At 40.1% G+C, this 21,480-nt stretch overlaps 1 protein-coding gene across 2 annotated transcripts in view; it reads left to right on the forward strand.

Moving 5' to 3' along the window:
• The first annotated feature begins 4,129 nt into the window (after nt 1–4,129).
• The window catches only part of zbbx (zinc finger, B-box domain containing), a 30,909-nt gene continuing 13,558 nt past the window's right edge, over nt 4,130–21,480 (forward strand). For both annotated transcript variants that reach the window (XM_057348718.1, XM_057348719.1), the window contains exons 1-11: nt 4,130–4,194; nt 4,879–4,995; nt 5,586–5,699; nt 9,411–9,507; nt 9,718–9,769; nt 10,343–10,455; nt 13,166–13,261; nt 16,803–16,976; nt 17,260–17,443; nt 19,171–19,282; nt 21,177–21,280. In XM_057348718.1, coding sequence (XP_057204701.1) covers nt 4,934–4,995; nt 5,586–5,699; nt 9,411–9,507; nt 9,718–9,769; nt 10,343–10,455; nt 13,166–13,261; nt 16,803–16,976; nt 17,260–17,443; nt 19,171–19,282; nt 21,177–21,280 — 1,108 coding nt within the window. In that variant the 5' untranslated portion in view covers nt 4,130–4,194; nt 4,879–4,933. The remainder of the gene's footprint in view (nt 4,195–4,878; nt 4,996–5,585; nt 5,700–9,410; nt 9,508–9,717; nt 9,770–10,342; nt 10,456–13,165; nt 13,262–16,802; nt 16,977–17,259; nt 17,444–19,170; nt 19,283–21,176; nt 21,281–21,480) is intronic.

Here is a 21,480-nt window from a genome sequence, read left to right on the forward strand (position 1 = left end):
AGGTCACTTATTCCCTTTTTATCCCCAAAGCGAAGGGGCCGACACTACATGTTTTTTGTCCTTATATCGCGTTAATCGCTGACTGTTCATAGATTGACGCATCTGCCAATCTGATTTTTGCCCTCAGATGTTTTTGACGTCTCCTTGCTGACGGCGTGATAGTGGCTGCAAAGGGTGTGAAAAAGCTGAGCAAGATGTCAAAATGACCCTTCATGTTGCCACCAAAGCATCATGTACAGTATGTGCTTTTGCTTTATAAGCATTGTGCTCCAAAACCTCAAGTGACCTCACTACTCTCTACCATAGAGATATGGCATACATTGGTGCCTCATTAGCAGTTGTTTCTATGGGCTGCTATACGTAAGCCATCCGCCATATTGGAACGGTCTGCGTCTGTGAACACACTACAATAAGTCGACCAAACATAGTTATGCATTAATATCATTAATATGTTATCAGAACACATTCTTACCCGTGAAAGGTTATTCTATTTTATCAGACATTTCAATCTTAGGGGTTTCACAACCAGATGCTGTGCAATGTCGTGACACATTGGAAAACTCATTGAATTTTACTGACAACAGCAACTGGAATGTCAACACAATCTCACGGCAAAAACGTAACTATTTCACGCGGTGGCTAATTTTGGCTAATTTGTTTGAATTCGTACGATCTCATTCATACATTTTAGTATGATTTGCTTTCGCGAAGTGACGTTTGGTTTAAGGGCGGGGTTAGGGGTGGGGCTTCAGTATTGCTTTTTTCTAGTAATCTTCCGTTTTTGTACAATTCACAATGTGCGAAATTCATACGAATTTGCCACCCAGTAAAATAATAACGAAATCCTGTGAGGTCAGGTTGGAAATGTTGACCCTTCCAAGATGGCGGACACGTCAATGAAACGAATGGAGCTGACGAATGTGGCATTTATGTATACATACAGTATCTATGCTTCCTAACTAAGTGTAGAAATTAATTTTCCATATTTTATTATAATTGCCTTTTTTAATAGGTCCAGCTAGATGAAGTATTGCAAGTATTAACAGTCCATAATGTTGTCTTTGCTGGTTTTAGAGAGGAGAAGCTAAACCAACCAAAGCCTAGCTTGGCCAGGCTTGAGTACTGTACCTGTTTACCTTGAACTGGTTTGTTTTTCAGCATTTAGAGCTCTAGAATCCTCTGTTAAAGAATGGAAACAGTTCATCTAACTCACAGATTAACTTTTGTGTCTGTAAATGAAATGATAAATGGATTCTTTAAAGATTATTTATCATGGTTATGTTTAATATGCAGTGCTTTGAAGGCGTTGCCTGTAGTTTAAGCGTAGCCGGCCGTGTCACGGCCTTGTGCTCTTTTTAAAAGAATAATAACATTGTTTTTTCAGGAGATGTAACATTTGCAGAATGATGCCTGCGTAAATAAAAAAAATAGGAAGAATTGTTACGACGGTGTGTTTCTGCCAAGTCAGTGTAATGATTTTAAATGGCTAAACGCCCTCTGGTCAGCGCTCGGAGGATTTCATAATATTTTAAACTCAGTCGTCCGATATGAAAGCCAGTGTTAACTAATGACATTTGAATTAGCCGCTGTGATCGAGCACCATAATGGATTAAATAGGCCTGACATTTCAACACATGCGGCATATTTTACCCCTCATCTGTCACTGTTACACCACATGACCTCTGTGCTTTTAATCTGTCTCTCTCTCTCTCGCTGATAGGGATGTCCGGCTCATTTGTATGCTGTCTCTGCTCTCACTGTCTTGCTGGTGGCTGGAGCCAAAGTCCTGGGATGGGAGAGATTTTAATAGATGTTAGGAGGAATCTCACCATAATTTACACATTTCGGAAAAAAAAGAAATAAAACATTTTTATAAAATACGTTTTCTAATAACCAATTTGTAGCTTGATTCTGTAAAAGGCAAAAACAGAGGCACTGTCAAAATGTTGCTCTTGTAGTACTTGTTGAATTGCCTTTAATTTATGACCAAAGTAAAGAATAAGCTATTGTATTAGAAAGATTTTTGCTGTTACAGTAAAAATGCAAACATCTGGATGCATCATGAAAATTAGTTTGTTTAGAGAATGTGCGAATTCTCACAAAGACCAACAAGGCATTCTTTTCTTTATACAGAGTATTTCTTTATGCAAAAACTTTTTGTGTGTGAATTATGACCTTTGCATGTTTTGTAAGATTTCCTCCGATATATGAGAAGATAAAAGCGTCTCGCATACGATAGGGTGTTTTGTTCTCATGCGGGGTCAGTCTTGTGTCAGATGGGGAGAACAGAATCAGCTTTCATCTGTGGTTCGGGGAGACAGGGAGGCCAACGGTCCCCTTCCTACCCACTTTAGTCTGGGTACAGAGAGAGACAGGGAAACAGGAGAGGTGGAGATCTGAAAGTTTCAACTCAAGCTGAATACTGATGAATCCTGGCTGTGTTGTTATGATAGATGCAGACTGGGTGTCTCTTACAATATAGCGGACACATTCATTACTATGTACACTCTTCACGTTCTTTGCTATAATGACCACTATATTGATTATACATAAAATTGAACTACTCAAGAAAATAGAGTGTGTGAAATGGTACAATGAAAATGACTGACATTATCCCTTATCACAATATGGTATTACCGTCTGATTCATCACTGTACCATGTTGACAACACTGGGCAAGCTGACACAACAAACACGAAGATGCTGAATTTGAATAATAATATATTACTACATTTATGTATTCACGAGGAGACATACAACAAAGTAAAATCTAATGTAAAACACAGAAATGGTTGTGAAAACAGAAGCAGCAGACTAATTCTTGTCGACTAATTGAAACGGCGCTGACGCTTTAATGAAGGTTCTTATGGCTGCAATCAAAACATCCACATGAAATGTGATTTTAGTGATAAAATGATTTTAATTAGGGAAATCAAGCTGTCCATAATTACAGGAGCAACACGGGTCTCACTCCTGTGTGTCAGGAGACCACAGGACACTTCATGTACGTCAGGATTTCATTAGCACAGACATGAGCCGCTAAACACAGAAAACACCAAACTCTGCAATTTCTCTTCTGTGAACTTTTTAACAACACCTCCTCACACAAAGTGAACTCGCATCTTGTGCTGTGTAACACTCTGTAAACTACCATCAGTATACTTACTATGATATTCACTTATATAGGATGTATAGGCTTGCTGTACATTAGGCAAAAAAAACATATATTTAGAAACATTTATGGCATGCAATAGGCTACAGTTTAGTTTATAATTCCATGACGGTTTTATCTGAACAACATAAACAAATGTTACTGCGCATGCGCACTTTTGTGACCCCCAACTGAACTTCCGGTACACATTCACAAACAATAGAGTGCCTGTAGATTATTTCTAATAACAATCAAAAGAAACCGAGAAGAACCGTTATTTGACCAAACTTGGCTAAAGTCTCTCCAATACTTTGAATTTAGACTCTAGCTCAACCGCGAGATATCAATGTACCATACGGTTTGTTTAAATGCGACCGAACTACAATTAACAAATTGTTTATTTAATCAAATGAACATTCAACAAAATTCAACAAATCGTTTATTTAATACATGGGTCTATTATACAGTAAAACAATACTACAAATTAATATTTACATAAATTAAATATAATCTTTATATTATTAGACACTAGCCAAACCCAAACCGGAAGTTATACTGGGGGTCAGGCGCGCGTCCGATGAAACGTCTATTCCTTTTTTTTCAGATTTTTTTCTTTTTACCAGTACTGTTTTATGTCTATAGCTACTGTTGGGTTTTTAAAGCTTCTTTGGAAGTATTCAAAAAATGTTATAAAGTGTTAAGTATATAGGGGCTGTACTATAGTATTATTATTAAAAATACTTTGTACAACCTCATCTGGCTTTTGGATTTATTTGTATATACAAATATATGTATATACATATTAAATCTATATTGTATATTTGTAGAGTTGATATTCTTTAGTTGTTTTTAAAACTCTTGAAAGTTGTCACGAATAATAAAAAGTAATCCGAACGCACAATCACCTCCGCGCACCCGAGGCTGAGACCGAGTTAAACTCTCGTCTCCAACAGCAACACACCAGTTACCGCGAGAGGACGCGTTACTATAGCTACAAGCAAAACAGTTTCCCCAAGCGCTGTTTCGGGTGGGAAACGTGTTGAAGTAAGTGGCAATTCGGTACTTTAAAACCCCAACAAATCTTTAAACAGCATCGCAACTTAATTATGTTTTAATTTTACGCTTTTATCTCTATTTCGTTTCAAAATAGCTCATTATAAAAGCCCTGCACGTTTGTTTGGAGTCTGGAATGATAACATCCAAATGTACTGACAGCGAGAGCAAAAAATATTTAAAAGCTTTCTCTCAGTTATCTGTTTCTATTCTATCTGTAATTTTAAATAGATTTAAGTTTATTGTGTTTGTTCAGAGTCCAAGTGAAATGCAGTTAGCATCTAACGTTGACTAGAAATGCAAATACTGTGTGTGTAACGTTATATTCAATGAATATTTTTTATGGGTTGCAAGGTTATGCATAGTGAATTGAGACGAGTTCAGTGCAAATGTCTATGAATACATTACAAGGTAATTACAGAAGGTGCATCAATGAGACATACTATATGGCACTAAATGTGCAAGAGATAAAACATTTAGTCATTTAGTCATTATAAGACCTGAAAAAGTTATATTCACTCTATTTCGTGTGCACTATTTATTTGCCTGATGTTGACTTCATTGCCCTGCATCTAGTGTAGATGAAAAGTCAGTTGCATGTGTCCTGCTGTGTATACTGTGTGTGTGTGTGTGTGTGTGTTTGTGTGCGTGTCACTCACAACTCTATTTTCTCAGGACACTTGGGTGGAAATTACAGCCTGTGAAGCTTACAGTCCGATCCGAGAGCACCATGAATTTAAACAACTTTGTGATTCTTCCCAGCAAGCCGAAGTCAATGAAGTTAAATGTCAGGTTTGCACAGTCGCTCACTTCCCTTCGGTTTATTTTCACAGTCCAGATTTGACTCATTATTATCATGTGAGACGTAGTCTTTGCAAATGTAGGAACTCCAAATGGTCAGAACGTTCTGTCTAATGTAATGCAAATAAAACCATTGGCAATTAATCCGATTTATTTCTTATAGTGTATTAAAATAGTGTTCTTGCACTTTTGAATCATTGAGAATGGTACACTGCATGGCCAAAACTATGTAAACATCTGCCTTATAATTTATGGTTTTGGCTAGTCCGGCTGTATCCTTTATAGAAAATTAAGCGTAGCCTTACAAGTTACAAGTGCATAAAATCAAGCTTAATCAATCCTTTGACAAACATTTTTATATTAGATTAGGGTGAACATTTTCTGTTCTAGCATGACAATGCACTTGTGGTACGAAAGAACCTTTGTGATGAATTGGAACTGGAACCCATTGCTCAAAATTGTACGCCTAAAAGAAATGTTCAACAAGCTGCTGTGACATGATTTGACTTTGAGGTGTCCAGATGCATTTGGCCATGTAGTGTATCAAAGTATCTGATTCAGGTTTTTGCATTTTTCCTCAGGAACCTTCGGGAACTCCGTATGGAAAAGGTGCAGTTGGATAAACAAACCAAAGACATGGAGAGCAAACTGGAGGAGCTGAGAGAGCGCATGAGCCAGGAAAAAGAGGAGAGAGAGTGAGTAAGATACATGGAGATGAGACAGCTTGTAGAATGAATGAATGAGCAAGTCGATGAATAAGAGGTTTGAAATAAAAGTAGACATGTCAACAATGAACCAGTTATGAATTAAATTGAAAAAAGTATAAAACGTAGGTCAGTTTTACGATTCGGAACATCACACAGAGTGTGTAGCATGCAGGCTGTTCTGGAGGAGATCTGTGGAGAAGGTTTGGTTGGAATCAGCTTAGCCATCGAGCCGAAGGCAATTGAGTCATCTCGGCTCCAGTCTCTCCGCTCCGCCATGCTTGTCTTCCCATTTCTCCCAAACAAATTAAGATTAAGTGGGACCCTACGCCAAAATGAGGAAGGCAGGAAATTACTTTCCTGTCAAAATAAAAGAATCGGAAAAAATAACATCAGTAGTTATTAATTTGACATCTCTCTCTCCTCTCAGCAAAGGTCCTTCTCTATAACTTCATTATTAATGCTAAAATGTGACCTGTGTAGGTCAACCTCATGAATTTTGAGTGGCGGACGTTTTAGGGCTTTGTATCAGCTCATAACTATAGCGAAGAAGGAAACACTTGGGTAATGGGGTCGATACAGTGAATGCATTATATTGCCACGTGCTTTCGAGCCGATGCAATTGGTCACGATGAATTATGTTGGAAAACCTTAAGGAAAATATTAACTTGCCCGTGACTTTGAAGAATGTTTCTGGTCGATATACATGTTAAGGTCTTACGTTGATTACTAAAAAAAATAATTTGTACTTGTTTCTCTGGATGCAGTAAGACACTTAAATACAAGGCAGGCAATAAATATTAAATTAGTGATGCCAATAATGCACATGCAGTTCATCCAGCTAGAAAAGTATTTCCACTTTACAGAATAATTATTACACAAATAATTCTTTAAAGAGCTTTACAGAAATAACTGTATATAGTATACTGTGTATAGTGTAATAATTTTTTATAACTATATTTTATACTTTATAACTATAACAACTATGAATTTTTTATAGACACAGAGGTTCTAAATCACGGTGTTAATCGACATCATGCATCAAATGCTCTTAACTTGTATGGAACCCGATAGAAAGGCGGAAAGCCAGCCGGAGATAGTACGATAAAGCCATTGTTATGAGTTCTTCTGGGGAACTGACACCGTCAATTATACCCCCATATATCAATAACACGCCTCAGCCCTTTGCAATAATCTGATGAGTGCAACAGCGATGCAGCAGGCCTCAATGCCTCTGAGATCCAAAGCCGCAGCCTCATTCTTTCTGCCGCGCACAGGCACTGTCATATTAAGAGATGTTAGCGGTCCTATATCTAAATTATCATTGGCTCCATACGGAAGTTTTTAAACAAAACTGTTTTAGATGAGCTTTTACCAGAGGTCATTAATCAAAGCAGAAGTTCTGTCTAGGGCGCAGTGCCGGGAATGCTTGATGTTATCTTACTCCTGCGCCGAACCGTCTCTGTTTATCACAGCGCAGGCGAAGCATCGAAGGGCAACAGGTGAATTTATACCAGCAGATGAGAGCTGATAGACTCTGGCCTTCAGTGTGCTCAGTGGGGGTCCGAGATGCCTTTTCGTAAAAAGTGGGCCGCTGGCACAAACTTGGCGTGTGCTGTGGTGTATTTTTTATTGTTGTTTGCGTCTGCTGAAATGTCCTGCATATGTTTTGCTCCGTTCTTAAAACTTTGGTCTGCTTTGCTGATTTGGTCAATTTGATGACAAATGTTTGAGTTCATAATATTGAGTTCTTCAGTTATATTGACTCAAATCCAAGCTTAGTTTGTGTCATTGAGATCTCTCCTGAAACTCTAAGGGAGACATTTGTGAGATTTCTGACTCTTTCTCTGAGATATCTGAGATGCAAGAGATTTAAAGGGACAGTTCCCTCAAAAAGAAAATTCTTTCATCATTGACTCATCCCCATGCCATTCCAAACCTGTACGACTTTCTTTCTTCTGGAGAACACAAAAGAAGATATTTTGAAGAACGTTTCTAACCAAACAACATTAGCCCCCATTGACTTCCATTGCATGGACACGAAACCACAGAGAGATTTCTCAAAATATCTTCTATTGTGTTTAACAGAAGAAAGAGGTTCAAAGGTTTTGAACGACTTGACGGTGAATAAATGATGTCAGAATTTTTATTTTTGGGTGAACTATCCCTTTAAGCAAGTGTTCCATTGCTCTCTGATCTTATTACAGTCTGGGAGAAATTAGAATTAAATAATTGATTATTTAAGATATTTTATAATTATTTGATTATTCTGTCATTTTTCTTTCTCATGTGCTACCAGCAGGGGGAACTGGACAAAACGCTGAACCCTGAGCTAAAATCACCAGCACCAAATCCCCAATCACCAGCCTGAACTCGCTGCCCTCGTGTAGTTTTTATCACTCCAAAATTGAATCTAACATGAGGTTAAGTGTGCAGTCATGTGACCTCTCACCCATGCTGTTGTCACACAATAGACAATCTGACAGGTGATAAGTGCTTGTCTTGTTGGTTGACACTCCGTCTGTACTTGATGGTAATCCGCCGGTTGTTAGCAGCACTGCCACGTTTCCCTATAGCGCTGGCAGGCAGAGTCGAGCGCGGTTAATCCTCATCCCAAACGCCCGTCTCCATCAGTCTGATAAAGGCCAGAACATGAACAGCTCTTAATGAGAGTGGACAGCGTGCAGAGGGAGCGTCCTGTCTTCCTGCAGGCCCCCTTCCAAACTCTCTCTCTGACTTCCTTCGCCTGCATGATATAAGATGGGTTTTAGTAGAGCTGTTGATGTGTGTTTTTAATTATTAGTGGTGCTTGCTAAGGCAAGCATCACTAGTTAAGTGAATCTACAGTATCATACTTCAAGGGTTAGTTCACCCAAAAATATGTCATCATTTACACAACCTCAAACCTGTTTGACTTTCTTTCTTCTGCAGAACATAAAAGAAGATATATTTTGAAGGACGTTGAGAACATTGACCCCCATTGACTTCCATTGTATGAACAAAATCACGGATACATTTCTCATCTTTTGTGTTTCACAAAAGAGTCATATACAGGATTTGAACCACACGAGGGTGAATAAATAATGACTCATTTTTATTTGTGAGTGAACTATTCCTTTAAAGGCACAGGAAAAAAATGAGTAAAAGAGCACCTCTGAGCATGTAAAACACGCATGGGTCGCTGTAATTCTGACATAATGGTGTTAACCTTCAGTCATGCAGTGAGTACACGCTATGTCATTTTAGATTACAGAAATGTCTGGCACCAACATGCAGGAAAGACCGTTTTAAGAGCATGGTTACCGTGTCAAATAAAATCATATTCCACAGGCGCATAATATACATTTCCATTCTTTGAACATCCTGAGCTTTGCGGCTCCATGGCAACATGACAACCCGTCCTAAACAAACAGCCTCCTCCGCAATCATGATGTGAATTATTTACGCTGTTGATTTGATGTGGCAACCAAAACAACAAATCAGAAAACAGACTTCCGTCTCTGTGCGTGTATGAATTATGCAGGACAAACGCTGTAATGTACTGTTTGTGTTTGTTTTCCACACTAGGATATGTGCATAATTGAAAGTTATCAGTCAGTTGTTCTTGTCTCGCGTCACTTAGGAAATTAATAGGACGCCTCTTCTCGAGATTTGAGGTTTAATTATTGTCCAGCGTTCCAATGCTTTGAAATTCCCTCACAGGAAAACTGGCAGAGCTCATTGGTGTTCCTCGCAGCCCGGAGTTCTCCGCCCCGCGTTTCACGACGCCAAGACTAACAAGGAGAACGCAGCTCACACAGTGAGTCTTTTTTCAACAAACATCATCTTTTCTGCTGGCACAGTAATAAAGTAAGTCCGTCTATCTTTTGGAGATGTCTGGTGTGAGTCAGACTCAGCGCACCCTCGTTCATACCAGAGATGGTCTAAAACCTTGGACACGCCATCTAAAATGAAGTGCAAACATGATTTTGGTGATAATGTGGTGTTTGAAATATGTTGTTTTGGCCAGCTCTCTCCAGGCAAGATGAAGATTAGAGTGTTGAAGGACGAGCCCTTGCCAGGTGGGTGGACTTCTGAGATGTGTTTCGCTCGTCTCTTTTTGAAGCCTTTGTTTTGCTTCCAAATTTATTACGTCCCTATTTGTTCAGTCTGAAAGCTTGTTTCAGGATAGTTCGCTGCAAAGTCAGAATCTGGGGTAACTTTCTTTTAGACTCGAGTGAGCTGACTACCTTGACTAGAACTAGGCACCGTGTATGCGATGATGTTTTTGTAAGTAATTTAAAGGGATTGTTCACCCGAAAATGAAAATTCTGTCATCATTTACTCACCCTCTTGTCATTTCAAACCTGTATGACTTTCTTTGCTCTGCTGCGCAACTCAAAATAAGATATTTCGAAGAAAGTTGGTAACTGAACAGCGACGGTATCCGTTCACTTGCATTGGTTTCGCGTCTATACAATAGAAGTGAATGGGTACCGCCGCTGTTCGGTGAACAACTTAATATCTTACTGTAAGTACTGTATGTTGAAATGGCTTTTGTTAATATACATTTGATCAAAAAGAGAAATAATATGTACCCAAACATGCTTTATATTGGAGTATGGTTGTGTGTGTTGATTTGTATGTAAACACAGTCGTACAGAAGCAGATGGTAGCAGAACCAGCTGTCAAGACACAAGACACGAACCGGAAGCTCAGACTGAGGGGTAAAGTCTGTGGACAGTGTGAAGTTCAGCTGGCTGGATTGGTGAGTCCTCATACGTTCCCTCATACGAACCACAGACTGATTTCACTCCGCCATGTTGCAATCGAAAGCGATGCAGAGGTGGGAAGAAAACCGGAAGGACAGATAGACTGCAATGGTATGGACAACCATCGGGTGTCTGTGACATGAAAAAAAACAACGTTATATTGGCTGTGTGTGCGTGAATGAAACCCGCTCATGGCAGTTTGACACTAATATATGATGGTACGGGTTAAATGGTCAAGTAAAACAGCTCGTGTGACATGAATCCATGCTTGACACATTTAAGATCATAAATCGTTTTAATAACTCCAGGTGGGTTGTCCAAACCATTGCAGTCTATCTGTCCTTCCGGTCTTCTCCCACCTCTGCCTCGCTTTCGATTTCAACATGGCGGCGGCGTCAAATCAGTCTATTGTAGTAAATTTACTCATAACATGCGGCTCGGACGGCACGCCAACGGACCATCTGATGCATATCGTGCACAAAAACGACAAGAGCTGTCTGAAATATCCACATCCAATCCGCCCGGCCGCATATGATTCCAAAGAGTGCAGGTTTTTATCAGGCACATTTGCAAATTCCCAGACTTCTGCTTTGAGCACTTCAGAAAGAGAACCGATAACCGGATTTACCAAAGTTTGTTAGATTCATGCCATCATGCTTTAAAAAGCTATTTAGAGTTTAGTTCGAGGAACTTAGTAGCAAGGAAACTAGATATCCACAAGCAGAATTGTGGATTGGTTTTTGAGTGTTTGGGAAATAATCTTTATTTCTTACCTCTGGACATTTCGTAGACACGTTCTGTCGACACTCTCAAGTAGATGGTTACAACCGGATCCATATCAAAAACACGCAGCGTAGTCAAATGCATTTTAAAAAGCAGAATGAGGTGTCTGCATTGAAATGTTTGTGTGATGCGCAATCTTTCACAATCTAGCGCTCAGAAGCGGCCTGCAAGGTGGGAATTGCACATTACAAATTGCGTTCAACACTAATTTTGTTGATGCATTTGAACCGCAGTCTGATTTGCATATTATTTTAGTGAATTGGGAGCTAAAACATGTAAACACATTGTGCTTTTGGTGGGTACAATGCATTTTAAGTGAATTTTTTTTCCTTTCAGTCAAAATGTGCAACATCTTTGGCCTGTCTCAAAGCATGTTTTTACTGCATATTTAAAAAGAAAATGCTCCCCAAACTTTATTAGGTGATTCCTGACGGGCAGCGGTAGACTAAACTGTTCCTAAATACAGCGTGATTCTAGAGGTCGTGTAGCACAGAAGCCGTCTTCGCAAAACAGTTTATGGCGAATGCCACAGCGATGTGCCGGGGTAATTCATTTCAACGGTGGTGGGCTGAAACGAGACCTTTTTTTATGTGGCCATTAAAGGTGCCAGTAATGGACACAGCTGTAGATTCACAGAGCAGCACTGTATTTCCCTTTTCTTTATTCACAGAGTGTGCGTGTTTGTGCCGGCGTATTAAAGGGAACCCTGTCACCCGTGGGAGATTTGGGGCTTTCGTGCGCTCCTCGGGTGTGTGCGAGGTGGGATAACTCTTGGGCACTCGAGTGCTTTGAGATCTAACGTCTCCAGGGAAAATGTACCTGTGGAGTTTGTACGGTGGCATTTGGCTGTCAAGGACAGAGTGTGTGTTTCAGTGGACATATGTAGAACCGAGGGTTCCGAAGGGTTCCCTTTGTACTCACACACACACACACACACACACACACGCACACACACACACACACACACACACACACACACACACACACACACACACACACACACACACACACACACACACACACACACACACACACACACACACACACGCCGCACACACACACACACAAAACCCTAAAGGCACATTGGAGCAACCCGCAGGAACTAATCTGAGACCGAAATCTTTGGCGGTCTGTGTTCAGAATGGAATACTAGTTCTACTAGTTAATGCATACTGTGCCCTATACAGTGAATACTAGCTAATGTTTTTAAATAGTATGCCAAAAATGCATTGTGCATTGACAGACATTTTGAACCGCATGCATGTTGTCTTTGTACTTTGCACGTCATGTCTTTTAGCTTTAAATCAACTTTATGTATGTTAATATGTTCCTTATAAGTTTGTAATTTGCATATTTTAATAGAAATACGGTCCAAATATTTATGGTTTTGAGTATGTCCCACACAAATATGAGGTTTTATTACTAGTTTTAACACTAGATGAAAACTGCACTTGTTAAGCAATTTCATAGTTTTTTTTATCCTTAAAAGGTCAAGAACATGTTGTTGTAGGATGTTAAAAATTCCATTGCATAATGGGATACTGGTCATCCAGGTATTACGTACATAAATAAAATAAAAACTATGTATACAGTATACAGTACATACTGTGATGCGTGATGTTGTACGAGTTTGTTAGTATGCTGTTCCAAACATAGCCCGAGTTCGTCTTTCAAAGCTTAAAACATCATCACATACAAAGATGTTCAGATGTCCATCAAACGGCTCTCCTATCGTCCTTCACACAAAATAATAAGCTCCCTTAAGATTCAGACAACCCAATCTTTCATTTTAATATGCACCGTGTTGTGCTTGTTAAAAAGAGAAAAGTTCAATATTTTAAAATATGTGATGCTGATATTAAAGTTATTGTAACTGTACCTTGCCTGAAGTGTTCTGTGTTTAATTGTTCATGTCTGTTTCAGATGTGTTCTGAATGCGGAGAGGATTACTGCGTCGGCTGCTTTGTCAGATTCCACCAGAAGGGGGCACTGCAGCGCCATCGAATGATACCTATACAGGTGAGGAGGTGTTTTGTAAACCTCCGTCCATCCCACACAAACATACATAACCACGCATACACAACTGCACAACTGCAACAGAGAGCAAACGCCGCTACACACCAGATTCCATTTCTCAGCACGCCGAATGGCCGGTCACCATTAGTGGACAATCTGCTCACTGTAACCCAACTCTGATTACATGCACCTGTTCTCGGGTTAGAGAGCAGACACACACACACACACACACACACACACACACACACACACACACACACACACACACACACACACACACACACACACACACACACACACACACACACACACACACACACACACAGGGGACAACAGATGTGTGTTCACACCCACAGTTGCACCTATCATCTGGAGTTTGTTTTAGAAACTCGAGTGGCCCCGTGGTGAGGTGTTTGATTGAAGCTTTTATCAGATGGTCAATAACATCCATCATTGCACCGGATCGGACCATCAGAGCCGTTCCTGTTCTATTACAACAGTTTCTGAGCATAAAGCTGTACGGACGCTTTCCATGCTCAAAAGGCAGCTTTACACGTGAGCTTTAGATGTAGCCAGGCAAATATTGAATGACTGCAGTGCTTATTTCTTGATGAAAATATTTGTTAGGTTGTCGTTAAGACATATTTATGGTCAAGTCGATTTTCTTGGAAAAGAAATCTTGCCAAAACCTGTCAGTTCAGCGCTAGGGTGTCAGGTGTGGGTGGTTGTCAGGGTGTTATGCAGTTAGTTGGATGCTCTTGGTGGTTGCTAGGTGATTGCTTAATGCCCCCCCGTGTCCATCACATTCTGGTCTATGGCTTAAGTCTGATGTCTTCTAGAAGCCGCAGCACATCTCTCCTCAACAAACCATATGTCATGAGGTATCATACATATCTTTATGATTTGCACCGTAGGGAAAACCTCCCACATGCAACAGTAATACCCTAGAAAACTAATATATACTATTATATTCTTATTTCTTTTTTATGCAGATGTGTGCTCATTAAATAAGCTTTATGTGATTTTAATATACACTTGCATAATTAGTATCAAATTAAAGGTTAATGTTATTTTGTGATTTCTGCGCAACAACTGGCACGAACCTGTGCTTGGCATTTATATACAGTAGTCTTCTAAGATAAGAGAAAGTAATATAAAACATCCATAAAAAGTCCAATAAACCTCAGCGCGTAGCTCTCTGGTGTTAAACTGTTCATATGCCTGGTAAGAGCTGTTATCAGTCTGTGTTACTGTGTGATTGAGGTACAAATCACCTCATTACAACTTCCATTGCAAGCTCACCCTTAGTTCACCCACTCTCATCGTTTATTCACCCTCATGTTGTTCAAAACCTGTATTTCAAGAAGATATTTTGAAAAATGTCTCCGTGGTTTTGTGTTCAACCAATGGAAGTCAATGGGGTCCTATGTCATTTGGTTACCAGCGTTCTTCAAAATACCTTCTTTGGTGTTCTGCAGAAGAAACAAAATCATACAGGTACAGAAGGAATTTTGATTTTTAGGGAAATTTTCCCTTTAATCCTTTAAAGAGCATGTGTACGAGCACGTTTGAATGTCAGCATCCGTGTCTTTGTAGACCGCTCTCTTGTTACTGCACGGTCAAAGTTTGCTGGCAGGGTGACGTGAAGATGACCTCACGCGTGACCCACGCAAACTCCCTGCATCTGTCTTCATGTTTACATCCTGCCACGCAGCATCACCCCCGCGCTCCGCCGCATGCTGGAAGACGTTACAGCAGTTACACTAGCACAAGTAAACAAGCCCAGATGGAAGAGAAACAGAAAGAACTCGAAGGCTCTTGTCCGAATCTTACGATCTGCAGTCTGCTTCCGGCTGCATGTCCAGCTGCATGAGAACTGATGCAACTTCTTCAGTGAATGATCTACAGTACTTTAAACTTTTATCGTCCTTGTACAGCAACACATGTTGCAGTTGATGTTAACAGAATTTAAAGAGACAACAAACATGTGCATAACATACATACAGTGTTAAATAGTATGTTTGTTTATACATAACAGTATTATGTCGAATCTGCATTTCTCTCTTCTTTTACTAAGCTTGCTGCAGTGCATTCTGGGATAGCCTTCCCCCCGATATGATCCCGCCCTCAGTGTCTTTCACACTGACAGTGAACTCGGCTGCCTTTCCGAACAGCCTTGAAGTTTCAAATGATGTCTTAAAATGCGCTTCACAGCTCATGTTTAAGAAGGGAGCAGAAGAGAGAAATCCGAGACGGAGCGAGCAAAAACAATCCGACGCAACTTTGCGCTCTGCATTAAGGGAATACACAGGGTCGGCAGGGTACGAGAATCGCATTTAAAACTCACTCGGCTCAGATGCAGCTCCACACGTCCTAATCCTGTTTAATTTGCCTCAATGGGGTGATAAAAAGCAAACAAATATAAATATTATTGTCCTTCGGGTTTGTTCTTTGCAGTCTGGATTTGTCTGATGACTTTCGTCTCTTTTAGATTCCCACACACTTCTTTACTCTTTAATAGTTTTCTATTGTTTTCTTGTCGTAAAACGTTAACCGGCGATAAGCGTCGATGAATGAATTAATTGCGGTAATGTGGAGTCTGGCTTGAGCACGTGATGAAAGTGTATTCACGAGATTGTTTTATCTGCTGGGGTACGAGAGAGCGTCTCATGTCATTCAGCCGACATCCCCACCGTAATGGCCAATAAGAATGTTATCTTAAGCACACGATGACATAGAGAGGAATTAGTCGAATGCCTACCGGTTATTGGGTGAATTACGTGATTTAATCACACTTTTCTCCGGGGCTGTTATTCATGTTCACTTTTTATTGTCGAGCTTTGATCATGTTTGCTGTATTGAGAGAAAAGAGCATTGCCTGCATGAATATGATCAAATTAAATGAAGAGAAAAATGTTTTTACTCAGATGATGCTTTTCATAGTTCAGCATGCAGACTCCACAGAAATCTCGATTACAGTATTTGTGGTTTGAGTGTTCATTTTGTGTTTGATATTTTCCCTAAAAGTCCTCTGGAGAAATAACAATAGACACAAAATACACACTAGTTGCGTGCAAAGCTCTAAATTATTTTATTATTATTATTATTATTATTTTTAATTAAAGAATATGATGAGACATTTTTCAGATGACTTCATATTATATAATAAATTATATTATAAATAATATTGTAAATTTCAGTGCCTATAAAGAGACATTTTTGAGATTTTATTTGAACATTTTCAGAAAGTTTGCTAAATGTAAAAGTGTAAAAAAAGTCATGGTAGGGTCCTATAATGAATACATTTTTCTATGTCTGCTCAGTTTTGTTTAGGCTTTTATAAACAGAAGATTCAAACATATTGTCTCTGGGTATTAATCTTAAATATGAATGTTAATCGAGCTGAACTGGTTTTGAACCCGGAACATTTATGAATGTTTTAGCTCTACGGTGTGATATTTAATCATTAACAGGATGAATTTGTGCACCTCGAAACATGAAAAGGTCAGATTGAACTCTACGGTACTTCCCATGCTGCGAGCAGGCACAGCTTCAGACCCCTGTCACCACTCGAGATGTGTTGGGCCGCGTCCAGGAGCAGGTACGACACCAGCAGAGCCAACTCGCCCACAACTCCGTCCCCAAATCTGCCCAAGAAAGAGAGACGCCAGAGCAAATCGAGATAAAACAGCCTGATGAACAAACACACCGCACACAAGTGAGTTACTGTACCCTCATCAGGTGCATACATACAGTAAATCATCTTTAACATTCACAGTAAAAACGTATTGATGACCAATTTCAGTTTGCTGGATATGGAAGATTTGGATGTTTATTGAGAGAAACAAAGTGGGGTAGTACTGTAAATATACGAGACGTATTCCTAGAAACTTTCTGCACTGTGTGCCTGCCCAACTGTGGTTTCTCAAAGCATGGCCGTTTTCATTTGTCCGTCTCTCTCACTCTCTCATCCCCACATGTTTTCTGTATCACCGCCTCAGGTGTTGTTTGTAAATGACGGAGTTGACGATGAGGAGGGCGGCGAGGTAGAAGACAGCTCTGTGTTGAGAGGGTGCTTTGATGAAGATGAGTCAGCCAGGTCCTTCCAGGAAGCTCTGAAGGAATGGAGAGAGAAAGGGCGGACAGGAGACGCTTTCAGAGCCGGACCAACAGCAGCACGGCCAGGTAACACACACCTCCGCTGAGTGAGTGAGTGTGTGTGTGCGTGTGTGTGTGTGGATGTGTTACAGTCCAGGTACAGTCATTTAAAGGAATGCTATCGGGTGCATGTGAGCTGTGACATGTATTTTTGGCAAGCTGTCAGAACACGCGCACAGTCTTTCCCAAAAGGCACTCTCGAGTGAGGCATTGAGTGATGTAACACACTGAGAGCTCTCTCGCCGATTGGTTGCCAGGTAACTACACGCGTGCATCACAAACATGTGGTCATCACGCGTGCTTCCAGCTGTGCACGGTTTCCAGAAACGCCTTCGCGATTGGAGAACGCAGGACATGATGAGTTTGATTCTGAGTAACTTGAATGACGGTCCAGGTTCAGTGAGTTGAGTCAATGAAGGATTTGAATAAAGAATATACGGCTGGAATTGAAGGATTTGATGGTAAATAAGAGCAGATGTCATGTTTTCTCAGGCTTGGCTCAGCATGGGGTGATCTCATGAAACGGTAAAGAACACATCTGTCATGTTTCCCCCTCGAATTGTGGAAGAAATAAGACCTTTTGTTTTGCATAATGAAAATGAAGCCCAAATGATCCTGATTCATACGGGCTATTACAAAAGCTGTCCATTTGGCTGAAGGCCTTCCCTTTAATGACCTACTGCGTTATGACCCCCAAGATGACCATTCATATACCCAGAGGAAAATGTTATTGCTAACAGGTTGCTCTTTCACAGCTCATGGGGTTTTCAGTTGTGTTTCATTTGAGTATCAACTCAGATGTTTCTTCTAAAGTTAAAAACAGAAACGAATGAGAGTTGATAAAGAGTATGGAGGCGTAAAATGAATGTAGATTGTAATAATCTGGATTTGGGTGAATTTGAGGAGAAATGTTTGAGGTGATATTGAGATCTTCAATAATATTGACTTTTGATTGCAGGCTTGATGAATCTGAGCTCAGTTTGAGACATCGTTGACATCTCTTATGACACTCTAATGACAGAGACATTTGTGAGGCTTCTGGTTCTTTTTCACATGAGACTTAAGCAAATGTTTCCATTTAATGCCATCTCATTACATATAACAACCTCATCATCTGTGATTTTTCATGCTCTTAGGTTTACTTGAAGCAGACTAACGAGAGTTCTTGTCAAATGAGAGGTCATAAAATACCGAAAGGCAATTATAGACCATTTGCTTAAGTAGTTAAGTATGTACTTGTATTTTTCCTTATTGAATGAAATTGACATACATTGCGGCAACGTTCTTGAATATCATGTATTGGATGAAAATGCTTGTGTCTGTAAATCTCTCTCTCTCTGTTGTTTTGTGCGTGGCCTTCAGGCGATCCGTGCGACTGCAGAGCTGTATGGCTTGTGATAATCACAGCTGTGTTATGGGGGTTTCAAACGCACTGAAGTCTAACCGCTCTTTATGCCCTCGATACAGAGAGAAAGAACACTCAAAACAGACAAGACAGAATTATGTCAACAGGAAATTCTGCTCTAGACATCTTATTACTTTTGTTGTCTAATATAAATTGTTTAGAGGTTTGCTTGAAGTGTGAAATCCTGTATATATGCATTGACCAAAGTGAGTGACTCCTGCATTCCATACGCACCTAAAAAAACCTTCTGATTTTAAATTCACCAAATTATACAATGTGACATTCTGCTCTAAATCTCTTCACACACAACCCTGACTGATCTCTGTCTGTCTCTCTCACGCTCCCATAGTGTCTGCCATGGAAACACAGACAGAGAAGAAACATCAGCAGTTCATCCATCTGGAGTTCAAGGAGGACACTCTGAGCTACATGGAGAAACTCCTTCTCAAACAAGCCCGCAGGTTAACCCTTTACGCTTTAAACCAAACAGAAGTCGCATCGAGAGAGCATCGCAAGGCTCATTTACCTCCTCAGGCCCTAATTAAAGTCCATTTAAGATCAATTCATGACTAATGCTTGCTAATTACAAAAGCCTCACCTTTTAGGGGCAGCCGGAATTTATTTCGCTAATCTGCTCCCGAGCAGTTTCGGGGTTTTTGTGTTTCGCTTTGAGAAATGCTACTTGAAAATGCTCATGAGCTGCCTTCGTAGGCATCATAGATGTGAAGTAAAAGGCTTCCAAAATGCTTTCTTTTGGCCAAAATCGAAGGCAGAATAGCATCGATCCTTCACTGGATAGTCAATCCCATAATGCATCGCAGTGACGACGATGGAAAAAGTGTGATTAAAAATAGACTTTTTTTGAGCGTTAAATATGGCACCTATGAGGTTTCATTTCAGGCCTGATCTGCTCACGCCAGCCATGATCTTGCTTTAAAGTAGACCTGAACGAGATTGAAACAGGACGCATGTATATAGAAAAAGCTTTGAACATGTAAAAATCGTGCTTATTTTATGCTAAAAATAGTGAGACAAGTTTAGTCAAAGACGTGTGTAGATGAATATAGAATAATACGAAAACATGAATGTTCTGTATGAATGGCCCCAGGCAGATGCTTATGCAACAAGGCATATGACTACACGGTTTTTCAAAAGTTCACAATTCTCACCACCAAAAATATAAAAAAGTACCAACATCCTCAGGTGCGTGGAATTGTTCATTAGTCTTTATGAGTATTATGGTTTCCATGGCAGCGATGGTTGTTTAGGTCGGCCATTTACGAAGAGTCTAATTGTGAATCCGTCAAATTGCCTTTCTTTGAGTCGTGTGTGAAAAACCACCGAACAGGAAGCTGGAGGTTAGATATGCATGCGTGCGTGCGTGTGTGTTTTGGATTTGTGGGAGGGAGGGCAGACGTGCGGCCGCGGGCTTCAGCTTGCATTCTGAAGGAATGGAGTGTGTGATAGGGGTGTCTAATCCTCTCAAGCACAAACACACAATGTGGAAAGCAGGTTTTCCTGCTGAGGCAGCAAGGGTCAGGGAGAGAGAGAAGAGCAAAATTAAGGAGAGAAAGAGAGGGTTTGTTTTGGGGTAGATGGGGGTTTGAGAGCTTTTCTGTCAATGCGTCTGTATGGTACATTAGCAGTGAGAAAAGGAAAAGGGTTTAGAGGACTAAAGCTAAACCTGTGGGTCAGGGGAATCCGGCTGAGCGGGGATTTCCTTTCAAACAGCAAGTCTGGGTCATCCACTCCATTCTGACTCTTTTGTTTTCTGTTGGCTTGAAATGATGAAGCTTTCTCTCTGTGAATTGACAGATGATGTATGCATTGTTTCAAAGGTCACCATGAAACAGACACGACACATACAACTCTCATAATGTGATGGATGCAATAAAAATCAATTTAATGTATTTAAAAATCTATTCAATCTCTGCAATTATTACAAATAACCAGAGGTCCCCAGATAATACTAATCCTGTGCGAACAGGACTTTATTTCATTTACACAGTGTTTCATACTACATAAATTGGCGTTTCTGTAAAGTATTTCTGCTCAGTTTTTGTTCAAACACGACCTTAAAGCAAACTCTTTTTACGGAGTTTCCTTAGTCCATTTTTGAAATAATATAGGGTGGGACGGAGTAAAGCAAGTTACGATACGGTTAACTTCCTTTTTGCTGTCTTGAATTGCTGAATGTTTATTTCTTTAGAATAACATGCATCGATAAATTGTGCACAATTATTATGGAAGTAAATAAGGATTAATTTTGATGCTTCATGCTGAGCTTAGTTATGGAAAAAAGAACATGAATAATAAGGCCTTATTTTCTGTTTGGGATTTTTTTCTTTCTTTCAGAGGCCAAATTGAACAATTTCAGTCACAGTCTGACACCCGCCGCTGGCCGGACCCGACCACACCTCCACCCGCAGAGACAGATGAACTGAGTCAAAAACTGACAGGTGTGTCCCTTCTCATCGCACACACACGCAAGCACCCCCCCCCCCCCCACACACACACACACGCACACACAACTGGTTTCCATGGTTTATGGGGAAATTCCATAGATTAATTTTATATCAGGTTTAGGATATATTCTATCCCCTAACTCTACCCCAACACCTAAACCTAATAATCATACAAACCTTTCTGCATTTTTTAA

Source organism: Triplophysa rosa, linkage group LG12 (assembly GCF_024868665.1).
Source record: "Triplophysa rosa linkage group LG12, Trosa_1v2, whole genome shotgun sequence".
Taxonomy (NCBI): Eukaryota; Metazoa; Chordata; class Actinopteri; order Cypriniformes; family Nemacheilidae; genus Triplophysa; species Triplophysa rosa.